The sequence below is a fragment of the Leucopleurus acutus genome, assembly GCF_964270905.1.
Source record: "Leucopleurus acutus genome assembly, chromosome: 2".
NCBI classification, from domain to species: Eukaryota; Metazoa; Chordata; class Mammalia; order Artiodactyla; family Delphinidae; genus Leucopleurus; species Leucopleurus acutus.
In genome coordinates, this window is record NC_139143.1 from 46,912,014 (window position 1) to 46,936,022 (window position 24,009).

The 24,009-nt window shown below is 47.2% G+C and overlaps 1 protein-coding gene across 3 annotated transcripts in view; it reads left to right on the plus strand.

Annotated features, from left to right (window-relative positions):
• HHAT (hedgehog acyltransferase) overlaps nt 1-18,863 on the plus strand; it is a gene marked incomplete at both ends in the record, with an annotated part of 350,098 nt that extends 331,235 nt beyond the window's left edge. For all 3 annotated transcript variants that reach the window (XM_082832662.1, XM_082832660.1, XM_082832661.1), the window contains one exon: nt 18,772-18,863. In XM_082832662.1, the coding sequence (XP_082688788.1) occupies nt 18,772-18,863 (92 nt within the window). The remainder of the gene's footprint in view (nt 1-18,771) is intronic.
• Between the last annotated feature and the right edge of the window lie 5,146 nt (nt 18,864-24,009).

Consider the following 24,009-nt stretch of genomic DNA (forward strand, 5'->3'; position numbering starts at 1 on the left):
TTTAGTTTTTTAAGGAACCTCCATACTGTTCTCCATAGTGGCTGCACCAAGTTACATTCCCACCAACAGTGTAGGAGGGTTTCCTTTTCTCCACACCTTCTCCAGCATTTATTATGTGTAGACGTTTTAATGGTGGCCATTCTGATGGGTGTGAGGTGATACCTCATTGTAGTTTTGATTTGCATTTCTCTAATAATTAGTGATCTTGAGCATCTTTTCATGTACCTATTGGCCATCTGTATGTCTTCTTTGAAGAAGTGTCTATTTAGGTCTTCTGCCCGTTTTTAGATTGGGTTGTTTATTTTTGTATATTGAGTTGTATGATCTGTATGTATATCTTGGACATTATTAACCCCTTGTGGGTCACATCATTTGCAAATATTTTCTCCCATTCCGTAGGTTGTCTTTCCATTTTGTTGATGGTTTCCTTTGCTGTGAAAAGCTTTTAAGTTTGATTAGGTCCCACTTGTTTATTTTTGCTTTTATTTCTGGACAAAAGGAATTTTTAATCTCATTCTAGAGCAACTGGATATCCCTTTATAGCTATTAATTTAGACAAGATAAGCTGTTGAACCCTTCTCTCCTTATAAGGTGATGGAGAAGGTAGGGAATGAGCTAGAGGTATGTGGGCTCTGGGCAAGCCTACCCTTTATTAACTTATTTGCTTCATGCACACTCCTTCTCTAGTTTGTCCAGGAGGGCCAAATATAGGGGGGGGTTTGTGTTTTTTTAAAACATATTTTCATATTATAAATTCAGAAAGAGAAAGAGAAGATAATTCACTATAAGAAATTTTACTGGTTAAATATTGTGTTGAGAAGCCCTGGATAACTGTCTCCTGGGAGCTATACAGTCTCATCTCTGGCAGGGAGAGAAGAACCAGCTCAGAATGGAGCCTGAAGCAATTAAAAAAACTACAACAGATCATGACTCTGACTATGGGAGAAATAATACTTGGATGAGAACCCTCCAGGTGATTCTCTTTAAATGGTGAACCCCCAGAATCTCGGGTCCCTCCTCTGTGCATGGCAGTCTCCCCCATTCACCTCTCCAGACTCAACATGATTATTGTTTTCTCCTTCCCTAGTCCTCCTGCTACCACAGGGGGCACTTATAAGGCTCTGGGCTAAAATTGGGAGTTAAGTGATGCACGAAGTCAAGGTCTAGTCAGGAAAATAGAGATGATGCAAGGTATTTCAAACAGAGGGATTTAATACAGGGAATTACATAAGTATCAGAAGGCTGAAAGAGCAAAAAGGGACCCTGGAGTAACCCAGATATTAGCAACTGTAGAAAGCAGTTACTAAGCCTAGGGCTGGGGAAATAAAAAGGAAGGGGTAGGAGCACTGGACTGTGGGAGCTCAGAGAAGAGGCCCCTGGTAGCTGGTGTTCAGATCTCGGAGGGGTGCCCTCTGGCTCATGCCTGAACCTCAGACCAGTGGTGCTGTGGCTGGTTCTTAGACCTTAAGGGACTCGAGTGCTGCTGAGTTTGAGAGTGTGAGTAGGAGCTGGAGTTTGAAGCCACTGCCGCCTTCTAGTGCTGGAGGAATACTGACAAGAACTGGAAACAAAAAGAGGTCCATTCTTCCCCTCCTCTTCCTCCTCCATTCTAGTAGAAATTGCTCAGAATTGAGGAGCAAAACAAGCTTAATGATCAGCCCTGGACCATCCCGGAGAGGAACATAGAAAACCTGGGTTTCACAGTAATAAGCAGACATCCGGACTTGCCACTGGCAGCCTCTAGGCCAGGACTTGGTTGGCGGTAAGGAAAGCCCAGAGAAGGGGCTAGTGGAGCAGTAGATGAGAGGCTCCCAACAGCCCAGAACCCTGGCCTCGAGGCCCACTGCATGGTGTGGCTGAGGCTCATTTATATAATCCTTAATTCCATCCGTTGTGATTGGCTCAGAACTGAAGGAAGACCTAATTGTCAAGGAGGTAGAGGGTAAGTCATTGGAATAGATGCTAGTTACGGTACACATGTCACCCAGCTATACTGGGAGATGCATGAGAGAAGGCTGAGGGAGCAAAGCCTTGCCTGCCCCACTATTCAGTATTAAGTGAGCAGTGGATGGGGTGGATAGAAGGAAGAGAGGGGAGGGGACGGGAGGGAGTTGAATGAAAGGGAGAGAGCAGGGCAGGAAGGAAGGAAGGAAAGAAAGGAGGGAGGGAGGGAAGGAAGGCAGGCGAATAAAGCCTTGCCCCAGCTCCCAGCTGAAGGGCTGTATCGAGGAAGGTAGAAGTATACAGCCTTTCCTGCCTGGCTCACCAAGAACTCTCTGCAGAGATTATGATGCCAATAGTAAAGAACTTTGTCTTGATTTCTTCACTTAATAAAGATTCGGAAACAGTGGAACACTGAGCTGCTACAGAAGGCGGAACCTAGTGCCGGCCGTGTTCTTTGGGCAGGGATCCCTGCATGGGGGCCCCTTGATTGCGCAGGGTGACTGCTCCCATCTCAGCAGCTTGTACCCAGGCCTGTCCCTGCCTGTGGCCAGCTACCCACTGACTCAGCGCCCTTGACCTCACACTCTTGTTGATGGTTGCAGAACACCCTTCAGGCTGGACATAGTAATAACCACTCTCACCCCTAAAACTTGTGAGAAAAAAAGCACCAACTTAGTAGAAGAGTGGAAAAAGGACTTGAATAGACAGGTCACAGAAAGGTGAAACACAAGTGGCTCTGAAACAAATGAAAAGATGCCCAACCTCACTCTTTTTTTTTATCGAGGTGTCATTGACATATAAAATTATATTAGTTTCAGGTGTACCACATAAGGAGTCAGTATTTGTATATCAGCCTCAGTAAGAGAAATGCAAATTACAAGCACCAGATTGCACAGATCAAAAAGTTTAACCTCATACATTCGTCTTGGGGTATAAAGTGGTAACTCCTCTGTAGGGAATGGTTTGGAAATATCTACCAAAACTGACCCAGCAGAAATTCCACTTCTAGGAATTTGTCATTCACATATACTTTCATACATGTGAAATGAAGTGTTATACAAAACTATTTATTGTGACATTGTTTGTATTAGCAAAACTTAGAATGGACATAATACCCATCAGAGGGAGTCAGGTAAATAAATTACGGTATATAAAGTCAGAAATGTCCACAGCCATTCAAAAGGATGAAGCAGCATTACGTGTACTTACATGGAACAATCCCCCGTATATAAAACCTTAATAAAATAAGGAAATGAACAGTGTGTGTAGTGTTTGTGTTCAAAATAATACATATTTCAAAATGAAGAGTTAAAAACCATTTTAAATATATATATGTGTATGTATGTATTTGTATGTGTGCATGTGTATATATGGATATATATGTTTATGCTTCTGTGTGCAAAGAATATCTCTGGGAGTAGAAACAAGGAACTGGAAACAGACCTTCTAGGGAGAGGGATTGGGTGGACTGGACACGAGGTCGGGAGATGGAGGTTTACTTTTCCTTGCTTCCTGTTCGATACATTTGAATTTTATATTGTGCATTACTCTTTGGTACATTTGAATTTTATATTGTGCGTTACCTGGTCAAAAAACAGATTAAAATCTGGGGGAAAAATCCATTCTAAGTCTTGTTGGATGGACAGTCTTACTGGAGGGCAGGCCTTCTTCCACTGAGGGAGGGTTTATCCAGAGGATGGAAATTACTGGAAGGTATGTGCTTAAGAGAGTGGAATAGCTAGCCATGGCTGGCCCTTCTGGCTCACGCACTGGTGATGGTCAAAGTCAAGGCGGTCCACATTTCCTTAGCTCTCTCTGCTCCTGTGTCCTCCACGGCCGGGCTTTCAGTGCTCTGGGTTCTCCTTCTCCAGAATGGAGCTCTTTGAGCACAGAAGCCAGTTCTTCCTGTCCAGTTTTACCAGCCTTTGACATTATGCCCAGTGCACGGAAAAATCCTCCACATTGGGAGACACCCTGAGGTCATGACTTATCTTTTTACGTGGAATTCCTGTATCTGTAACTGCAAGTCAGCCTTTTAATCTCTCCAGTATCCCTAGCACTTAACCCAGTGCCCTGTATGTAGTAGGAGCTCAGTAACGTTGAAAGATGAGTCACGAAGATGATTAGTTTAAGATCAGATCCTTCCCAGCCCTTACAGCAAGAACGGAGCCAAATCTTCCCAAATGGAGCACAGGGCAGCCCCCTAGGGGAGGGAGGTGGAGGCTCTGCAATGAAAGATGGCAACAGCCAAGGTCAGACCTCCACCCAGGAGTGTCATGGGAGAGTGGACTGTCACAGTTCCATCACCACTTCAAGCTCCGTTGCTGGGACACAAGTTAGGAAGAACTGGGTAGATGTGACGGGTCAGATGGTGGGGGAGTCCAGATCCACGCCATAGAGCTGACTCGCGGAGACACACTGCCTTGTCCCTTTAGAGGAATCCGAGAAAGCGCATTACGGGCTGGTTCCACGCCCTGAGTTGACCCACACCGAGGCAGCATCTGGGAACTCTGCAAGGAGTCCAGAGTGTCATGTGTGCTCTGAGGTCACAAGCAGAACCACGCCAGAAACTGCGGCAACTGAGATCCCTTCCCTGGAGGCTGTCCCTTCCCTGGAGCCTGACAATTAATCCCATGTAAAGACTACCGGGAAGAGAGTAAACAGTGGGATGAGTTTCCTTGAAGGGTCCCAGCCTCCCGCCACTCCTGCTGGCTGGGCAGGAAGCTCAGAAGAGGCGGCGGGGAAGGGTGCTCATTCCTTATTAGTGACTACAGCTAATTACCATTAGTTAATTCTTAACATCCCTGGAGAGATCCAGGCTGCCTTTGCCTTGCACCTCCTCAGCTCCACTTCAACAGAGCCCTGTCCTGTCTTCTCTGCCCCGTAGAAAACTGGTTCGAGGTGTTTGGTTCTGAGCAGATGGGCAAGGGAGGAGGAAGAGCGCTTCCCTGTGAGCACCCCGTGTGAGATTGCTGAATGTTTGCTCCCTGCAAAGGTTTGCATGGGATCAGGTACATCCAGGCTGCCCAAGCGAGCAGGGGTGCCAGAAGGGACCCTTGGAAGCGGGGGACAAATCCCAGCTTCTGGCAGTACTAGCCTTGTTGTCCCAGGCAGACCCACCCTCAGGATCACGGGCTAGAGTCAGTAGCCTGAGAGGAACACAGTGTTCCTTTGGAATGGGGTCTTTAAGGCACAAAAACATCTTTCTCTGTAATCAAAAACGTGTCTGAGTCACTCTATATGTCAGGTAAATATCTTCATAAGCACCTCACTAAGAATCTGTCGTATCTTGTGACATTTCCACAGTTTGCTAGAACCCTGCTTTCTGTTCCCAGTCCAGACAGGGTGCCCCTTCTCCCTCTGCACCTGACTGCAGTGGTCTTTTAGTCTAACTTCAGTCTTTGTCTGTACCTTTCCTGGGGCAGGGGGAGGGGAAGATGATTTGAGGACTTGAATTTTACAGGGCTGTAATCTCTTTAAGAGTTGGAAGGGGTCATCTGGTCCCATCGCCCATCAGAGGCAGCCATCCTTACTATGAATGCCGACGGGTGGGCATCCAGGATGGGGCGGCTGTAAACGTTACAGGCTCCTTTTGGTAAGAGCCAAAATCTGCCTCTAACTTCCATCTCTTGGCCCCAGTTCTGTCTTCCGGAGTGACGTAAAACAAGCCTAATTAATTCTCTTTCCACGTGGCCTCGTGGCCTTTTTCCAGGCTAAACTTTAACTTATCAGCATGCCCACCCTGAGGAGCCCTTCTGGACCCTCCTTGAAGTGGCTTCTGTGTGATCGTGTCAGTTGTAAAACATGGTGCCTGGAATTGGTCAGCCTTGCTCGAGTCCACACTCACACGTGTGTGCTTTCTCTCACTCTCAGGCTGAACACACATCCCTCTCGCTAGCCCCTGTGTGCCCTGTGGCCTGAGGTGACAGCAGCAGTGACCATGGCTACTGTCCAGAGCCATGCTTGCCCCATGCTTGCACATGGCCCCATAGCCTTACCCTCCTGCAGAGGAAAATGCAGCTATGATGTGGGGCTGCTCTGTGCCTCTCTGTTCACCCTCAGCAGAGCCCTGGGTCTCCAGTGTGTGTGGGTTTGATGGGAGGGCCCTATGGAGTCTTCCGTGTTTCTTTTCCCTCCCTGGAACGGTGACCTAAGAGCCCTTGCCCCATCCCATGGAAGCACTGATTTTGCTTCAGCAGAGAAGGGCCCCGGGCTCCTTGAGGCTGTGGCTGGCCGTTCCCTGTGCTGCCTTCACCTGGTGCTCTGTGCTACTGTGGGATGAGCAGGCTGCTACCCCCGCCTCAAGCTGGCTGGCTGGCTGGGGGACATGTGGACGCTGCTGCCAGCAGCACATCCCCTGAGCTTAGACACTCTTCTTACCTCTGTTTCCCACAGCCTTCCTTACACCAGCACCTAGGAAGTGAAGATGCCTTTCCCGAATACCATTTATAAATGTTGGAGCCCCATTTTTTCTGAACTCATCTCGGAGCTGTTTCGTGCTTCTGTCAAGTGCCTTTTGAAGAAGGCAAGCAGCAGCTCAGGTGGCTAAAGTCGGCACTAATGAGACCAAACCTCTGGGCTCAGTACCCTTAGAGAGAAACTACATCCTGGCCACTGACTGCGCCCACCGAGGTTGGTGCACAGACAAGCCCTTTGCTCCGCAGTACCTCCTGTGCTCAATCTGAACCCGTTCCTCAGCGTGGAGATGAGCAAAATACACTTTTGCAGACACAGTAAGTGGGAGCGGCGAGGTGAGAACAAAGGTGGCTCTGACAGGCAGGAACATTTCCTTCTTCCCGAGGGGCGGCTGGAGTGCCTAGCCCGCTGTTGCCCCCAAGAGCTCCGGGGGGAGAGATGCTGCTGCCACCGCCGCCAGGAGCTTGGTTTTATCATTGCGTTCTTTGCTGAGAAATTTAAGTCAAGTAATTTGGAGTCATTTATCTAATAACTGCTTTAGGAAGAGAACGTGTCAGCCGGATCTGCTGACATCACCTTTTCAGAGGTTCACGTGATTTAGGCGTCACTCTCTTTCTCTTCCTTTCCAGCTCTCCCTGGTGTATTCCTTTAGTGGTGCCAGGCGCCTCTTCTCCCAGGCACGCACACAAGCGTAGATGATGCTTCAGCTGTTCAACTGTGGGCACTTCTGTCCGTTGGCTGCATGTCCCATGGGCTGGGAAGATAGAGGCCGGATGTACATATATAGGGTTTCTTGATCAGGGATTTTGCAACAACTGTTATTTTTGATTACCTGTATTAGGGATTTGGGAGTCTTGTGACTGAGTACTCAGAAGTACTCATGTACCCATGTCTGTTTATTCATTGACCATTTTACCATGGATGCCCTGGTCCTAGTGACCTGGGAAGAAAGGAGCCGATTCACAGACTCTCAGACCTATTCCACCTCCAGTCCAGAAGAGGAATCTCCTTGCCGCCTCTCCTGCCTCTGCTGCCTTCCCCTGGATGGGGATGCTCAGAGTGTCCTGAGCTTGTTCCAGTGCTGGAGGGCTCCAGCTGCCAGAGTGTTTCTCTGCCTCCAGAGTGTCCCTCCCCCAACCAGCACCCGCTGTGGGGTGTGCACATGTCTCCTCATCCTGCTTCCAAAGGGTAGACTATTCTATATTTGCAGGTACTTCTTTTCTCTTCTCCAGAGTCTCCGTGATTCCAGATAAACATTGCCAGGTCTGTCAACCCCGCCGCCATCCCATATGTATATAGTTGGATTAGGAAACAAAACAAAAACCATTAAGCTCAGCCATTTTTATCCTAGTGCAATGTCAACTTACTAGTGTCAGCCCATCATCCCGGCTGGCCCAGGTGTTTGAGAATTTGTCTCTGTCGTCTGTGTCTCCCCAAGCCTTCCGTTATGTGCACGTTTGGAGGTGGAGCTGTAGAGCCAGACGTCAAGGTTAGGTGGAGAGTTGGGGGCCCCGAGCGTGCTCTTAGCCTTTGGGGGCACGTTCTCACAGGCCTCAGATGAAGGCTCAGACTGCTTGTGTGACATGTGTCAAGGCTGCCTGTCTAAACGCTGGGCACACGGTAGGTGCTTCATAAATGCCCAGGTGGGTGAGTGGTTGTCAGGGCGGTGCGACAGGGAGCCTGCCCCACACTGCGCGCCATCCCTTTGTTTGCGGAAAGCCGCTTCCCCGAGCTCATTTGCTAGGCAGTCTCTGCCGTGTTATGTTACGTGGTCATGAATGAACGATGAACAATAGCCCTAATCAGCCTGTTTAAAACAAAACACGTTAAGGAAGAGAAACAGCTGGGAAGCATGATCCGACTGCGCAGCCTCTGGCCCCAGTGGCCGGAGTTGGGGGCGTGGCAGCAACGGCAGGGACAGTTTTCTCGGAAGCAGGTCCCCCACCTGCCCTGGAGAGAGAAGAAAATCTGTGTTTTCTCAGCTCCACCTTCTACTCACGCTGTCAGGATAAGAAAAAGTGGCTCTGGTTTGTTCTCCCCACTTCCTCAGTTTCACGTGAAATGATTTTGCTTTATGGCAGCGAGTGCTTCCGTAAGCACCGGTCTGCGGGGCTTGTGCTGGGAGGTGGGGAAGGGTGAAAACTACAGCACAGGTTGGCTTCCTCAGGATGTGAAATTGACCGTGAACAACGCGAGTTATTGAAGGCACGCTATTCGCGCCTGTTAAAATGTGCACACAGCGCCCAGCAAATGACTGTTGCTCAGGATGGCAGGAAGCCCTCTGAGGGCCGTCCGTCACCCCTTCCTCTCTGTCTCCCTGCTGGATGCCCTGTGCAGGCTCAGCCCATGGCCAGGATCAAATAACTGTGACTCTTACAATTTTAATGAAAGACCATCCAGGCACTGGGGACATGCTCCATAGTGGCCCCAGTCTAAATTAGGCAGCTGCCACCACGAGGGGTATAAAATGTTCATCCAGGCTTTCTTTTCCCAATTATGACAAAGATGGGGAAACTGAGGACCCCAGAGATGGGGTGACCAAGCAAGTTAGTGATGATGACGCCTAAAAATATGAACCTGATGCTTCCCACTTCCTGTTGCCTTAGCACCATGAGTAGAGGGATGAAACGAGATTTGGAGGCAGAGGATTTCAAGGAAAGACACCACGCTAGGAGGTGGGGCTCTGACGTGAGCCTTTCCCCGATGTGCTCCGTCCGAGGCCAGTCAGGGCTTTGGAGCTTAGGCGGCCGGGCACGCTTGGAGCCACACGGTCGTGAGTTCCAAGTGTGACCTGATGACCCGTTGGCTGTCAGACCTCAAGAAAGTTACTCTCCTTCTCTGATCCTTAGTATCCTTTTCTGTGAAGTGGAGCGAATAATACCTCCCTGAGAAGGTGTTTGTGAGGATGTGGAGTGCAGCCAGCAAAGCGCCTGGCAACCTGTAATGCTCAGTGCTCGTCCATCCCCTCTGCTCGAGAGAGAGCCCAGTCAGTGTGTGAACGGCCGGTATAAGCTCTTCCCTCAGCCCTGTGCAGAGTCCCCTAGAACAGGGGTTCCCAAAGGGTGACTCTTGGACCAGCAGAATCCACATCACTGGGGATCGTGGTAGAAATGCAGATCTTGGGCCCACCCAGACATCCTGGATCAGGAACTCTGGGGGATGGGACCTTGCATTCTAACATGCCCTCCTGGTGATTCTGATGTGGGCTTGTGTTTGAGAACCAGTGCCCTAGAATTTCATGCTTCAATTTTGAACAAATTAGAACCACCTAGTTCTTCTTTCTCACGCGAGGGTGTGAAAGAGGCAGCTGAGCATTTTTTGAAAGAACACCGAGGCCTCAAAACCTGGGTTTGAGGCCCTGGTTTATAAACGACTTGAAGGCAAGAAATGGTTATTCTAACCCTAGATAGCAAAAGCCTGTTCTTTAGACCTTCTGTCCATATGCCCACGGGTTTGAAAATAGACCCAGCAGTGTACAGGCTTGGAAGCCTGGGCAGCTGTGCTCTTGCTGTGTATCCTTCAATAAGGTAGCCCTGGGCTTCCCTGGTGGTGCAGCGGTTGAGAGTCCGCCTGCGGGGGCAGGGGACACGGGTTCGTGCCCCGGTCCGGGAAGATCCCACATGCCGCGGAGCGGCCGGGCCCGTGAGCCATGGCCGCTGAGCCTGCGCGTCCGGAGCCTGTGCTCTGCAACGGGAGAGGCCACAGCAGTGAGAGGCCCGCGTACCGCAAACAATAAATAAGTAAATAAGGTAGCCCTTGGACAGGAAAAGGCTCCTGTCCTATAGCTTTATTAAGATGAAAGCTCTAAATTGAGCTGTGAAGGAAGGTCTGCAGGCTCAGGACCATTTGATGAACGGCTCCACAATATCTCCGGGCTGGGGCTACTTGGGAAAATAAGTCTGAAATAAAGCTACCAAGGCCCTTTTTCATTTCCCCGCATCAGATCTGAGTATTGTTAAAAATAAAGCGCTGTCAAGAGCAAGCTGTTTTAATGAAGACAGCGTATAAAGTCCTTCTGAATAATTAATGAAATGACAGTAGTGAAGCCGGTGGGGCGGTGCAGAGAGCGCCCTGGTGTTTCTCAGATCCTGAGCCAGCCCCTCTGGGACTAGAGTCTGATGCACGAGCTCGTTCTCCAAGCAAAGAAACACTCGGCCTTCACTGGCCTCAGAGTAGAAAATGCCACCAAGGCAGAGCAATATATATGTAGGATGTGCGGATGGTATTCAAAATATCTAACAAATGGTAAGGCACGGGCACAGACCAGTCAACTCAAAGAGATGGTGGCTAAGTGCTGGAGCAGGTCCTAGAGGCCCCTACAGAACCAGGTGTTACTCCTTTGGATGTTATGTATATCAGAGGACAGGTCCTGAGGGGAGGCTGGGACCATGGCTTTTACTAACTAGTAGGGTAGCGCATCAGTCTATTAACGTAAGGTGTGGTCTCTCTGATGTGCACCAGCTGGTGTCAGCCCTGAGGGTACTGTCTGAGGCAGTGCTCAGGGTCAGTGAGAGGGAGTGTGTTCTTTGGCCCCCAACTCCATCAGTCACCACGTCCTATGTCTCTGCAGCATCTCCGAGAATCACCTCTTCATTCCATTTCCCTATTGCATATCCTCCGAGCCTGCCCATTCGCAAAGGCCCGCTGTAGAGGTTGAAATTCATCAGTCTCACATTCGTCTTCACCCAGATGGTGATGTGGGCTGTTATATATGCACCTGCATCCCCAGGGTTATGGATGGATATGTTGGTGGCCCTTGATGATCATGATACATCCTTCACATTTGTGTTCTAGGCTCCAGCCAAGGCGAGTTTGTCTGGAGAGGTGAGACTTGTTTCCTTTGTAGCCTGATGGCTCTTAGGATGGGAAGCTCCTCTTTTTCCTTTCTTAGAATGGCTGTGAGTCGCTGGGTGACATTGCTGCTTCATGGGGCCAGAAGGTGAGAGTCCATCCGTCCAGCTGTAGGGACCCAAGAGCCAAGCTGAGAGGGTCAAGATGTTCTTCAACTCTCAGGAGAACTGTGGCTCAGCAAGGGGACGACTGAGCAGTGGATGAGTGGGAGGGACAACGGGCCAGTGGGTGAGTGGGAGGGACAACGGGCCACAGGGCGTCACAGCCTCTGGCTAGAAATCTTGCCTGAGTGGATGGAGGGAGGAAGCTAGGGCATTGTTAATGGTAGATAAATGATAGATAATTGTAGATAAAACTAAAGGACAGACTCAAGTCCTTCACACTATTCTCCAGGTAGGATTCAGTCTGACACCCTGGCCTTGGGATGTGGACTCTGGGCCCCTTTGAGGCAATATAGCTTCAAGAAAGAATATTAGTATAGGTTAGTAATTTCTATCTCAAGGTGTTGTGAGGATTCACTAGGACTGTGTATTCTTGGGCTTCCCTGGTGGCACAGTGGTTAAGAATCCACCTGCCAATGCAGCGGACACGGGTTCGAACCCTGGCCTGGGAAGGTCCCATGTGCCGCAGAGCAACTAAGCCCGTGTGCCACAACTACTGAGCCTGCGCTCTAGAGCCCATGAGCCACAACTACTGAAGCCCGTGTGCCACAACTACTGAAGCCCGCGTGCCTAGAGCCCGTGCCCCATAACAAGAGAAGCCACCGCAATGAGAAGCCCGCGCACCGCAATGAGAAGCCCGCGCACCACAACGAAGGGTAGCCCCCTCTCGCTGCAACTAGAGAAAGCCCGTGCGCAGCAACAAAGACCCAACGCAGCCAAACATATATAAATAAATAAACTAAAAAAAAAAAAAGATTGTGTATTCTTTGTAAACTGTACAGTAGATTGCATATTCTTTGTAAACTACTCACATATGGATAGGGACTATGTTTCTGGTTGACTGGAAGCAAGGATGGGAAGAAGGCTTCACTACAAAGTTTGTTCACATGCTGGTCACCAGCCGTTTTCTTCTAAAAATGGTTAACAGCGGGATGTGGCCTTTAAAAAAGCCTTGTTAGGGCTTCCCTGGTGGCACAGTGGTTGGGAGTCCGCCTGCCGATGCAGGGGACACGGGTTCGTGCCCCGGTCCGGGAGGATCCCACGTGCCGCGGAGCGGCTGGGCCCGTGAGCCGTGGCCGCTGAGCCTGCGCATCCGGAACCTGTGCGCTGCAGCGGTTAGAGCCCCGTATACCACCAAAAAAAAAAAAAAAAAAAAAACAAAGCCTTGTTAGAGCCAAGATGTCGGTCACAGGCTCAGCAGCATTGCCCATCCTGACAGCAGAGCAAGCCTTTGATGGCGTAATTGATAGCTCATACACAATGCAGCAACTCAGTTAACTCCTCTCCCATTAGGAAGGATTGATTTCTTCCCCAGGATAGGGGTTTGTGCTGATTCAGCTGCTGAATACATCGGCATGGCTAAGAGAGTTCCCCTGGTTGTCCTCCTCAGAGGCCCCAGCAGAAGAAAGCATGATGAGAGGAGCCCAGTGTTCAGTCCCACACATGGCAAGTCCTCCTGCCCCTAGGGAGGTGAGGGACTGAAGACCCAGCATCATATCAAAAAATGAATTGCGTCCCACTACTGGGCATATACTCTGAGAAAACCGTAATTCAGAAAGAGTCATGTACCACAATGTTCTCTATTTACAATAGCCAGGACATGGAAGCAACCTAAGTGTCCATCGACAGATGAATGGATAAAGAAGATGTGACACATATATACAATGGAATATTACTCAGCCGTAAAAAGGAACGAAACTGAGTTTTTTGTAGTGAGGTAGATGGACCTAGAGTCTATCATACAGAGTGAAGTAAGTCAGAAAGAGAAAAACAAATACTGTATGCTAACACATATATATGGAATCTAAAAAAAAAGAAGAATGGTTCTGAAGAACCTAGGGGCAGGACAGGAATAAAGACGCAGATGTGGGGAATGGACTTGAGGACACGGGGAGAGGGAAGGGGAAGCTGGGACGAAGTGAGACAGTGGCATGGACACATATACGCTACCAAATGTAAAATAGACAGCTAGTGGGAAGCAGCCACATAGCACAGGGAGATCAGCTCCGTGCTTTGCGACCACCTGGATGGGTGGGATAGGGAGGGAGGGAGGGAGACACAAGAGAGAGGGGATTTGAGGATATATGTATATGTATAGCTGATTCACTTTGTTATACTGCAGAAACTAACACACCATTGTAAAGCAATTATACCCCAATAAAGATGTTAAAAATAAATGAATTGCATCTTTTGTTTGAATACCTTGGGGCACATATAGCCTAGGACACTGCAGTAGAGTACTACAAGCCTGTGATTTGCTAATGTTCCAAGAACACCTTTAAATTTTTTTATATGACAACTTTATTGAGAAATAATTTACGCACAATAAAATGTATCCATTTAATGTATTTTCCAGTTGTATATACCCTGAAAAACTGTCCCATGATCAAGATGCAAAACATCATCATCCCCAAAGATTCCTAGTGTCCCTTTGTAATCTGTTTCTCCCTCTGCTCCAGCCCCAGGCAACCACTGACATGCTTTTTGTTAGTATAAATCAGTTTTCATTTTATATGTGTAGAATAATACAGCATGTATTATCTTGTTGATGGCTTCTTTCATTCAGCATAATTTTTTATTGTGGTAAATTACATAACATAAAATTTACCATTTTAATTCTACAGTTCAGTGGTGTTACGTACATTCACATTGCTATGCAAGCATCACCACCATCCATGTCTAGATCTTTTTTCCCCTTGCAAAACTGAAACTCTGTACCCATTAAACATTAACTCCCCATTCCTCCCAGCCCCTGGCAACCACCATTGTATTATCTGTCTCTGTGAATTTGACTACTCTAGGTACCTTATATAAGTGAAAATCTTGCAGTATTTGCGCTTTTGTTACTGGCTTATCTCATTTAGCATGATGCCTTCAAAGTTCACCCATGTCATAGCACGTGTCAGAATTCCCTTTTTTAAGGCTGATCGATATTCTGTTATATATATAGACCACGTTTTGTGTATCCGTCTGTCAGTGGATGCTTGTTGCTTCTACCTTGGGACTGTTGGAGGCAGTGCTGCTGTGAACTTGGGGGTACAAATACCTCTTCTAGTTCTTGCTTTTAATTCTTTTGGGTATATATGTGGTAATTCTATGTTTGATTTTTTTGAGGAACCTCCGTACTCTTCTCCACTGTGGCTGCACCATTCTATAACATTACTTTTGAAACAATATTTTTCATTAGACCTGCTTCTTGTTCTGATTATCCCTTCACTTTCCAGAAACCCAGCTGGAGATATCCTTTGACTTCTCATGGCCCTGCATGATAACGGTCTTTTCCTTCAGTGTCCTGAACCTCTGCCTTTCTAGTCCTTTCCTACTGATGTAATTGCTCAGAGAGAGGCTCAGCCTTAATAACCTCAAGTCAAATTACATGGCTCACTTTCTATTAGCTACAGCCATTCTCCCCTCTGTGTCCTACCTGTCTCTCATTAGCTGTAGTTATTATACAACCCACCAATATCCTATTAACAATATCATGATACAGCCACCTACTAACTCCATATATTATACGCCTACCTTGGTCCTCTTAATTGACTTTATTGTGCTAAACATCCTGCTTATATGCATTTCGCTGTATCTGTTAAATAATCTGTCCTATTAACTGTATACCCCAGTCCTTTGCAACTGTTGTCTGACTCGCTAGCACACTGTTCTTAATATCTTCAGTGCTGCCTCGCTGTTCACCTGTTCAAAGTGTTCACCTGTTTGCATCTTGTTAGGTATCAAAAGCCCACCAGGAAGCTGCACATATCATTGACTCTGGGGGCCCAGCCGTAAATGAACAGCATGTGCGGGGGGCTTCAGCCCTAAAGTAGGATCTTTTCCTTTGACCAGTACAGTACAGCCTACCAGTCTCTATAAGCCACATTAATGATGTGTGTGTGTGTGTGTGTGTATGCATGCATGGGTTTGAGGATGTGGGGATAAGGGAGTTTTCTGGACACATAGGTTTGGAAAGCCTGGTGAGAAAGGACAACATGGAAGAAGAAAACTTAGTAGGGAGAGGCCAGGGGCAGAGAGGGCCGAAGGATGAGATCCCTGTTCCTTTGGCAGGACAGAACACTTTCTGATGCCATCTTTTTTGTTAACGGTTGACAATCCTGGATGACTGTGTAGCACAGCAATGTTGGCATGTTGCCAGAATGACTGTCCATTTATTTCCAGTTTTATGATCCTGTGTTTATCTGAGCCCTGATGAAGAGGGGCCTCTGCCCCAAGCACCCTGTCACGCTCGGGCCACATCTGCTTGGTTAGTAGCAGCTGCAGTTGAAGAACAGAGCCAGGCACATAGCAAATGCTCGTCCAGTGTTGGTTGAATGCTATGGAAGGGTGACTTGTGGAATCTCTCTTTTTGTTGTCATCACGTATCTTACTCCTGAGGTCAGGAAAGGAGAATGGGTTCTTGAATGCCATCTGGTACACACTGGGGCTACTGTCTGGAGGAACACTCATGCATTAAAAAGACCGATGAGTTGTGTGTACATAAGAGAATTCTCAGGTAATCCTTTGCCTTTCTGAAATACTTTTTAAAAGCACTGCCAAACCTGTGATTTTATTTTAGTTCACATGCTTTTATTTATTTTTGACCTCCAATGTGTAGATAGAGAAACTGAGATTCTGCTACGGTCTCCTAGTAGCGTCAGGATTACTGCTGTCTAGCTGCCTCTGTGCATGGCATGCAGTAACACCAGGGAGAATTTTCAGGGCCCAGCTGTGGTCCAGACTGAACATGCATATGCCTTACCTCTGGGCAGGGCTCCTTGCAGTTCTGTGTGCTGGGCAGAAGCTTTCACAGGGATGTTCCTTGACAGCCTCGGGGCCAAGCACAGCTGTGCCATTCCCCAGGCCCAGCTTTGTGTAAATGAAACATCCCCATTCTCCCACTTCTGCAGCCAGCCTCTGGTTTCTGTGTTTACCAAATATGTGCTGATGCCTTACCCTAAACACAGCTGAAGTCTGGGTTCGCCTCCTGCACCTGAAGCCCCCTCCCCTCTTCCTGCTCCCTGAGGCTACTGAGGACTAGGTGTTGAAAGGTCCCCTGGCATCTGTGTCTGAGCCACAGCGGTGAGGGATCTGAGGGCGCCTCCAGGCAGGATGGGTCTGTCTTGAAGCTTGAAAAAGTACCTGGCTCTACTGAGCTGAATAGCACCCACAAAATTCATGTGTACCTAGAACCTCAGAATGTGACTTCGTTTGGAAATAGGGTCTTTGCAGGTATAATTAGTTAAGGATCTTGAGAAAAAAACTATCCTGGATTTAGGGTGGACCCTATATCCAATGACTGGTCGTGTCCTTATTAGAGAAGAGGAGACAGGGAAGAAGGCTTCCATAAGCCAAGGAAGGCCTGGGGTCACCAGAAACTGGAAGAGGCAAGGAAGCATCCTCCCCCAGAGCCTTCAGAGAGAGGGGAGCTCTGCCAACACCTTGATTTCAGACTTCTGGCCTCCAAAAGTGTGAGAGAATAAATTTCTCTTCTTTGAAGTCACTAAGTCTGGGGTAATTTGTTCCAGCAGGTATAGGAAACTCTTAGCCTGGCCGACTAGCAGACGGGAGGTGGGACTGCAGTACTGGTCCTAGAGCCAGGCTGTTGGGCCTCCTCTGCTGCCCTTTCTTCTCTTGCCATCAGGGCCTGGGAAAACACTGTGCCAAGCCAGTCCCAGGAGCAAGGGGAAGACAGGAGTTAGGAGGAAGACCAGGGCTTGCTCTCCCTGTTGTCACTCTAATCTTGGTGTAGAAGGACTTCTGTACCCTCTCAATACCACTATTACATCACTACCTTTCTTTAGTGCTCCACCATGGGCCAGGCACTGTGCAGGTCTTTACATCATTTCACACAATTGTTATATCTTAGCTCAGGCTGCCATCACAACATACCATAGACTGGGTGGCTTAAACAACAGACATTTGTTTCTCTCGAAGCTGGAAAATCCAAGATCAAAGTTTTGTTGGTTGATGGTTTTGTTCTTGGTGAGGACTCTCTTCCTGACTTGCAGATGGCTGCCTTCTCACTGTGTCCTTATAGGCCACAGAGAGAGAGGAAGCCAGGTCTCTGGTATCTCTTCTTATAAGGGCACTAATCCCATCATGAGAGCCCTACCCTCATGACCTCATCTCAACCTATTTACCTCCCAAAGGCCCCACCTCCAAGTACCATCACACTGAGGGTTAGGGCTTCAACATATGAATTGAGGAGTGAGTACACAATTCAGTCTGTGGCACCTTATAAAGACACTATTCAGTAAGTTGCTCTATCCCTCCTAGTTTTACATTTGAGATTCGTTAAGTTGCTCAAGGTCACACAGCTGGCAAGTGGCAGAGCCAGGATTTGAACTTGTGTCCAATTCCACTTCAGCAACTGCACTTAACCACTATGCTATATTGACTGAACCTATGTCATATTAATAATGGTAACTAATGGTTGACTTAGCAAGGAGACAGCCTGCCAGAGTTATAATCACCCTCAGTGGCTCCCCTCCTCCTACTTCTGTCCCTACCCTGCCCGCCCCTCCCTGTGCAGTAGTCACATCACATGATCCCTGTTCCTTGGATGACCCCATTATGGTCACACATCAAGTGGTCTCTGGTAGCTTGTCCCTGGTTCCTTTCCATCTGACATCTCTTGCTCATCTCCCATGGTGCAGTTTAAATGTGCTCTGTACACATCATTACCTAGCACACATTACATGGCTCATAAATCCCACTGGAGGGTGTCTGTCTTTTCCACGCTGAAGTGAGAGCACCTTTGACACAGGACTAAATCTTTCTATTTTGGCATCTGGTACCTTCCACAGCACCTCTGGCTCCCCAAGCCCCCAGTGTTTGAATAAGTGAAACATGCAGAAGACATGGAGATCATTGAGTCACAAGTAGCAGAGAGGGCTGTTATTTTTTAAAAAAGAAGAAAACAACATCAGATATTCTAAGACAAGTACTTGTAGAAGGAACCACTAAAAGCTTTGACTTTTGAAACTGAATGTTTAACGTAGGCCCTCTTCTGTGTGCTGGCAGACGGCACTCAATTCAATAGAATGGTCAATGTACATTTTTGAGATTTGCTATGGGTCTCGTGGATGTTTCATCTTTTTTGATTATTAACTACGTTAGTCTTCTAAATATGTATTCTTTCAAAAGCTTGTCCTGTTTCTCAATGTAATTTGCATGTGCTCTAGTGCACCCCCTCATTTTATGCTGACCCATTCCCAGTGGGGACATAGGGATCAACTTGCTGGTGTTCCAGTTAGTGCAGACTTTCTAGGAGGCATGTGTCTTAACGCATAAACAGAGGCCCACGTTGTTTCCTGAGGTGCCTTCTCCGAAGGGGACAGTTTGGACCGGTGGGAGGTCCTGCCCCGGACATTCCTAACCATCCTCTATCTCTGTTCTCCCCCTGCAGGCTGGCCGTGTGTGACTCTCTCTGTCCTGGGATTCCTGTACTGCTACTCCCACGTGGGCATTGCCTGGGCCCAGACATACTCCGTGAACTAATGGCGCTGGGCCCCGGTCAGCCCTTTTGGCTGGCTTCCAAGACAAATAGTGCTTCACCCTGACCTTGCACCTCAAGGTAACCTCCAGGGGAGCAGTGCCTGATCTGCTCATCTTTTGTCGAAGTTACCTCACTCCAAGACTGGAAGCTTGAGCTCTCATAACTTTGGGAACTTAGAGATCATCTTCCCAGCCTTCCTGTTGAGTAGGCTGGGGTCCAAAGCAGTAAAGTGTCTTGCCTAGCTGCACATGGTGACGGGATCCAGAATCCAGTCCCAAGGGCCCTTTGGGTTCTTTCTCCTTTACCAAGAATGAAATGTAATAGACATTTCTTGACTGAGGCATAGAAATTCTCATTAGTGATAGGCCTGTCCTCCCCTGGGCGGTATTTCTGAAACATGTTGGGTCAGTGGCATTTGAGTGTCCCCTTCCCCATGTCCTGCAGTGCAGTCTGTAGAACCAGCCCTGGGTTCAGCTTCACACTTCAGCTCCTCAGCAGGGAGGTGACAAAGCCACAGCGGTGTTTCTAATTACCGGGTCAGAGAAGACTGAATGTGTTCTGTGGCATTGCAAGGAGTCAGTACCCAAGGAGAGCTGTTACTTGAGCTGATCTACATTGGGCTGCTTCTTCCCTAGATTTGCAGAGAAGTATAAACATGGCAGTTCCTCTACTTGACAGTTAACTCTTTCCCAATAAAGAAGCAGAATTTAAAAGCTAAGGAATAGTGTATCACAGACAGGTGCTATCAGGCAAGTCATAGAGGGTAAAGATGACTTCCTGTGGTCTCTCCTCTCTTCACACAAGTCTCAGCAGTCATCTTCCCACTGAGCGGTTTACACTCTGTGGTTTACCTTGTTTTGTTTTGTTTCTAATAAAATGGAGCCTTTTCTATCACATAGGTAATTCATATTTTTGTAAAACTGTTTTGAATATTTTTTGAGGAAAATGTTTAAAATCAAAACACACGTACCTAATTCTGAATTATTCACTCTTCTGGAAAGATGCTGACAGGCCACTAATGGCCCCAAGTGGTAGATAATTCAGAATACTTCTGTGTGGCTTTGGATTTTTGTCTTCTGAGGGGGCAAGAGGGAAAGTGAAGCAGTTTCAAAATTTGAATCCAGAGTGTACCCCATTGTGGGAGAATAGAACATCTCAAGCACGTGAATTAATCGTCATTGAGTGAAAGTGCACCTGGACCTGGTCTGGGCCCCGCTGTCTCCCGTTAGTCACTTGCTGTTGTCCTTGTGTCCGGGCTGTGGTTATTAGCTCAATGAGGTTTAAACTCTTGGTGCAGGACCATTTTGCCGACGTGCTTTCTTCCTAGCCACTCTGCTCGGAAGAGAGTTGGGAGGGGACCAGCCGTGGATGCCAGGGAGGGGCACACACCGTGTTAGCTGCAGCAAAGGACAGAGGCTGGAGGGAGGCAAGCAGACCAGGGCAGCAGTCGCCTCGGCAGCTGCCTCGGTAAAGGACGGGGGTGGGTGGGGAGACAGGCAGGTGAGTCCAAGGTGCTGCGAAGTTTTAAGGCGGGGATGAAGTTGAGGAAGATTGAGCCGTCAGATGAATACAGTAAAACTTCATGGACTCAACACATTCAAGATTTGTGGTCAGCCAGAACCCTCTTGGTTGAAGTTTACAGGGGAAAAAGTAGTGTGAAGATGATTGCAGGGGAATGTCTAATGCATGTGCATATATAAACAGTGCAAAATATTTTCAACTCTTCAGAGACGCCATTTATATAAAAATAAATAGGCTTATTTACTCGTTAAACTACATTGGAAGAGTCAGTGAATATATCTGAAAGTAATAGCCCTGAATTTCTTTCAAGCTATTCTATGATTTAGAGTGGTTCTCAGGAATGAGTAAATGATTACTGTCTTTGGCTATATATTTGAGGCCTGGTTACACAATCTGTGGATTATCCAGGACCAGTGTTTTCTTTAACCTCTTGCTTTTCTCCAACTGTAATATGAAAATGATGTCTCTTTTCATGCATATGAGCTCAAATCTTGGAGTTCCTTTAAAGGAAAGACTCCCGAGGTGTCTGAGCAGACAGAGCAGTTCCAGCTGAGGTGCATCCGATGCGTCACTTTCCATAGTTATCAGCCCTGGGCCACTTCAAGCACAGGGAAGGGAAACAGCTAGACAGATCCCAAGATCATTTCTAGCCCCAGGATCCTCCGACTCCAACCTAGCTCTGTGAGCAAACCGGAGAGCTCCAAGCATGAGCGTCATGATGAGCCCCAAGGAGGCAAGTAAAACATCTGAAGGACAGCAAAATCTTGGTGATTTTGACTAATTCTTGGGACCGTGCAAGAAGACTGAAAAGTGTTTATTTCATTATTTCCGCAGATTAATTTATTTGAGAAGTGACAGAAGAAGCCTTTTGTTCTACTAACGGCTGCAGACTTAGAAAGAAAATATATCAATCATATATATAATTGTATAATGATCTGCATATTGGGAGAGCAGTAATTTAGTGGGAGGGGGTTTCCCCTTAGAGAAACTGAGACTGCTCATTGCTTATTTAAGGCAACAATAGAATTACTGATTAAGTATAACAAATTAACCATAATACAATGAGTTTCTTTTCTAGCAAATGTACCAGGACACATCCATACGGAAAGGCCAACTGTGGAGAAACCAGATTATCTGGACGGTCCTGGCCTCTCTCAGTGCATGGTGAGATGCCTCTCTGAGGCCCTTCTTCAGGGTAATTGTTTTATTTTAAAACCAGCCAACAAAATCCCTCTTTTTTATTGTTGAAACCCATTTGTCATCCAAAATGTAGCATCTATTACTTGGCTCTGTGTTGCTTAGTCCTTTTGACTAATTATAAAAATCATAGTCACAAAGAAAGATTTTTTTTCATCGTTGAGGATATCTAAAGAGTACAGTATGTTTAGTGCTTTATGAGGTGGGACTTTTGAAATGAACATCAATCATTTGGAATTTTAAAAAATATCACCCTTAAAATAGTTTTATTATGCTCTTCTGCAATGTAAAAAAATAATAGGGTTGTGGGGAGAAAGTCATCAAAAATACTGGATTTATACTGTGGCCCTATGAAATCAAGCAGAGGCCTGAATATGGCTTGCAGATCACAGATTCCTCATCCCTAAGTTGTACTGTCTATAAGAAGAAAAGCGCCATTTTTGAAATGTAGTCCGTTAGTATGAAATAAGAACTCATGTTGGCAGTACTGTGGAGACTCTTGCCATGAGCAGGAAGCAATAGCTGTTCAAACCACAGCAGAACTGAAACAGTGCTGGTGTACAGGACTAGCTTAGGGACACGCGGTCCTCTACCTTAATGGCTTCCGTGACGAGTAGTGAATTAAAGCACAGATCAGAACTCATACTGTTGACGCTGAGTCATTCCAAAAAGACTCAGCAAAGTTTTTGACAGTATGTATGTTTTAAAAGGCAGCGAAGCACGAGTACACAAATTTTAATCCAAATTGTTCAAGAAAGTTTAAAAAGTTCAGTTCTAGGTGGGAGGTCAGCTTCAGTTCTGTGTTCAGTGTGTTGTACCGCAATTTTCCAGTGATGCCAGGTTTGGAGGGCATCTCTGTACATTTGTATAGCAGATACAGCTCTATTTCAAGATCATATGGTGAAGCTCCTTCACAACCATTCTCTTGCTATGCAGTACTTTGACACACAGTCTTGGTGTCTGTAGAATTTTAAGTTCTCCGAAAACCAGAGTTACAGGTGCTATCCAAATGAGAGCTCCCCGGGCTCTTGAAAAGGACTAGAAAGTACCACCTTGTTCTGTCACCATCTTAGGTGCGAACACCCAATTCAATGCCTGGAAATTCTATAAAAGGCAAGGCAAAAGCAATCATGTATGATCATGTATAAAATAGTTTATTACCATAATAAATAAAATTAAACTTTTTTTTTTTAACAAATATCATTTGTGCTTGTTTAAAAATGTTGAGAAGGGAATATCAATGGAGGGGCCCACCTGTCCCTCTTACCATCCCCAGGCTGCAGTCATACAGTGGAGTTCTGTCAGCGTACTCAGCTGACCACACAAGTAGTCTCAGCTCGTCTGCACGTCTGTTGATTCATGCTCCTGTGGACAAAGTGACAGATGCAAAGGAAGAAGAAAAATCCAATGAAGGATTTGGCAGGACTCAATGGCAAGAGTGTTGATACAAGGAGGAGCCCCAGGATGACGAACTGCTCGTGAGTAGAAGCGTCCTCGCGGTGTCAGTGAGATGTCAGATGTGGGCAGTCTCCAACAGATGCACAGATACGGCGTCTGAATATTGAGAATACATTCATCGTGGGGGCGGGGGCGGGTTTGCATCTCTCTTTGCATAAAAGCAGTTCATATCCTGATACAAGATCCGTGAACGTCTCATTGAACAACTAATGGATCTGTTGGCTGACTCAGAAGTCACAGATAAAGAGACAGTGGCTCTAGGAAATGTTTAATGGTGGGCGGGGAGGGCACCCACCGGTCCGGCACCTGCAGTGTATTCAAGTCCAGTTCTAAAGGTTCCCGAATAAGTCTGATATGCTCGCATGAGAACGAAGTTTCATTTGAAACTAACTTAAGCAGGAGGCAAGTTCACATTGATTCTTTTGAACTGTGAGGGGGTGGAAATGAAAACGTCTCAACATGAACATGATGGGTGAGAAAATGGTGCCGTCTCTGATGGCCGCAGCTAGTGCTGGGAGGACAGTGAAATCTCGTCCAGTTGGAGGGCACGAGAGCTGGTGAAGGTAATTTTTATCGAAGCGAGAAAGAAGGCAGTACAATGATGGAGTGACAGAAGAGAGGCTGTCCGGGGGCCTGAGTGCGCCCTCAGTGGGCCTCCTCTTTAAGCAACACTACATGAGGAGGGAGGAGAGGAGAGAGTGTTGGCGGCTCCATCACAGTTGGAGTGCCATTCAAGGGTCTTAAGGCTAAACATCTTTATTGCAAAACAAACACTGTACAACCTATGCATCAAGCGCACGTCCACTTGTACGTCCACCAGGGCTCCTGAAATTTCCCAGAGGGTGCATGTGCTAACTGGTGGTCAGGGCAGCAAGGGGAGACGAGGCTCTTCCTACACCTACCTGGTTATTTCGAAGGCATTCATTCACTCCCCACAGGCTTGGGCACAAAGCTTAACAGCTGGCTTAATGC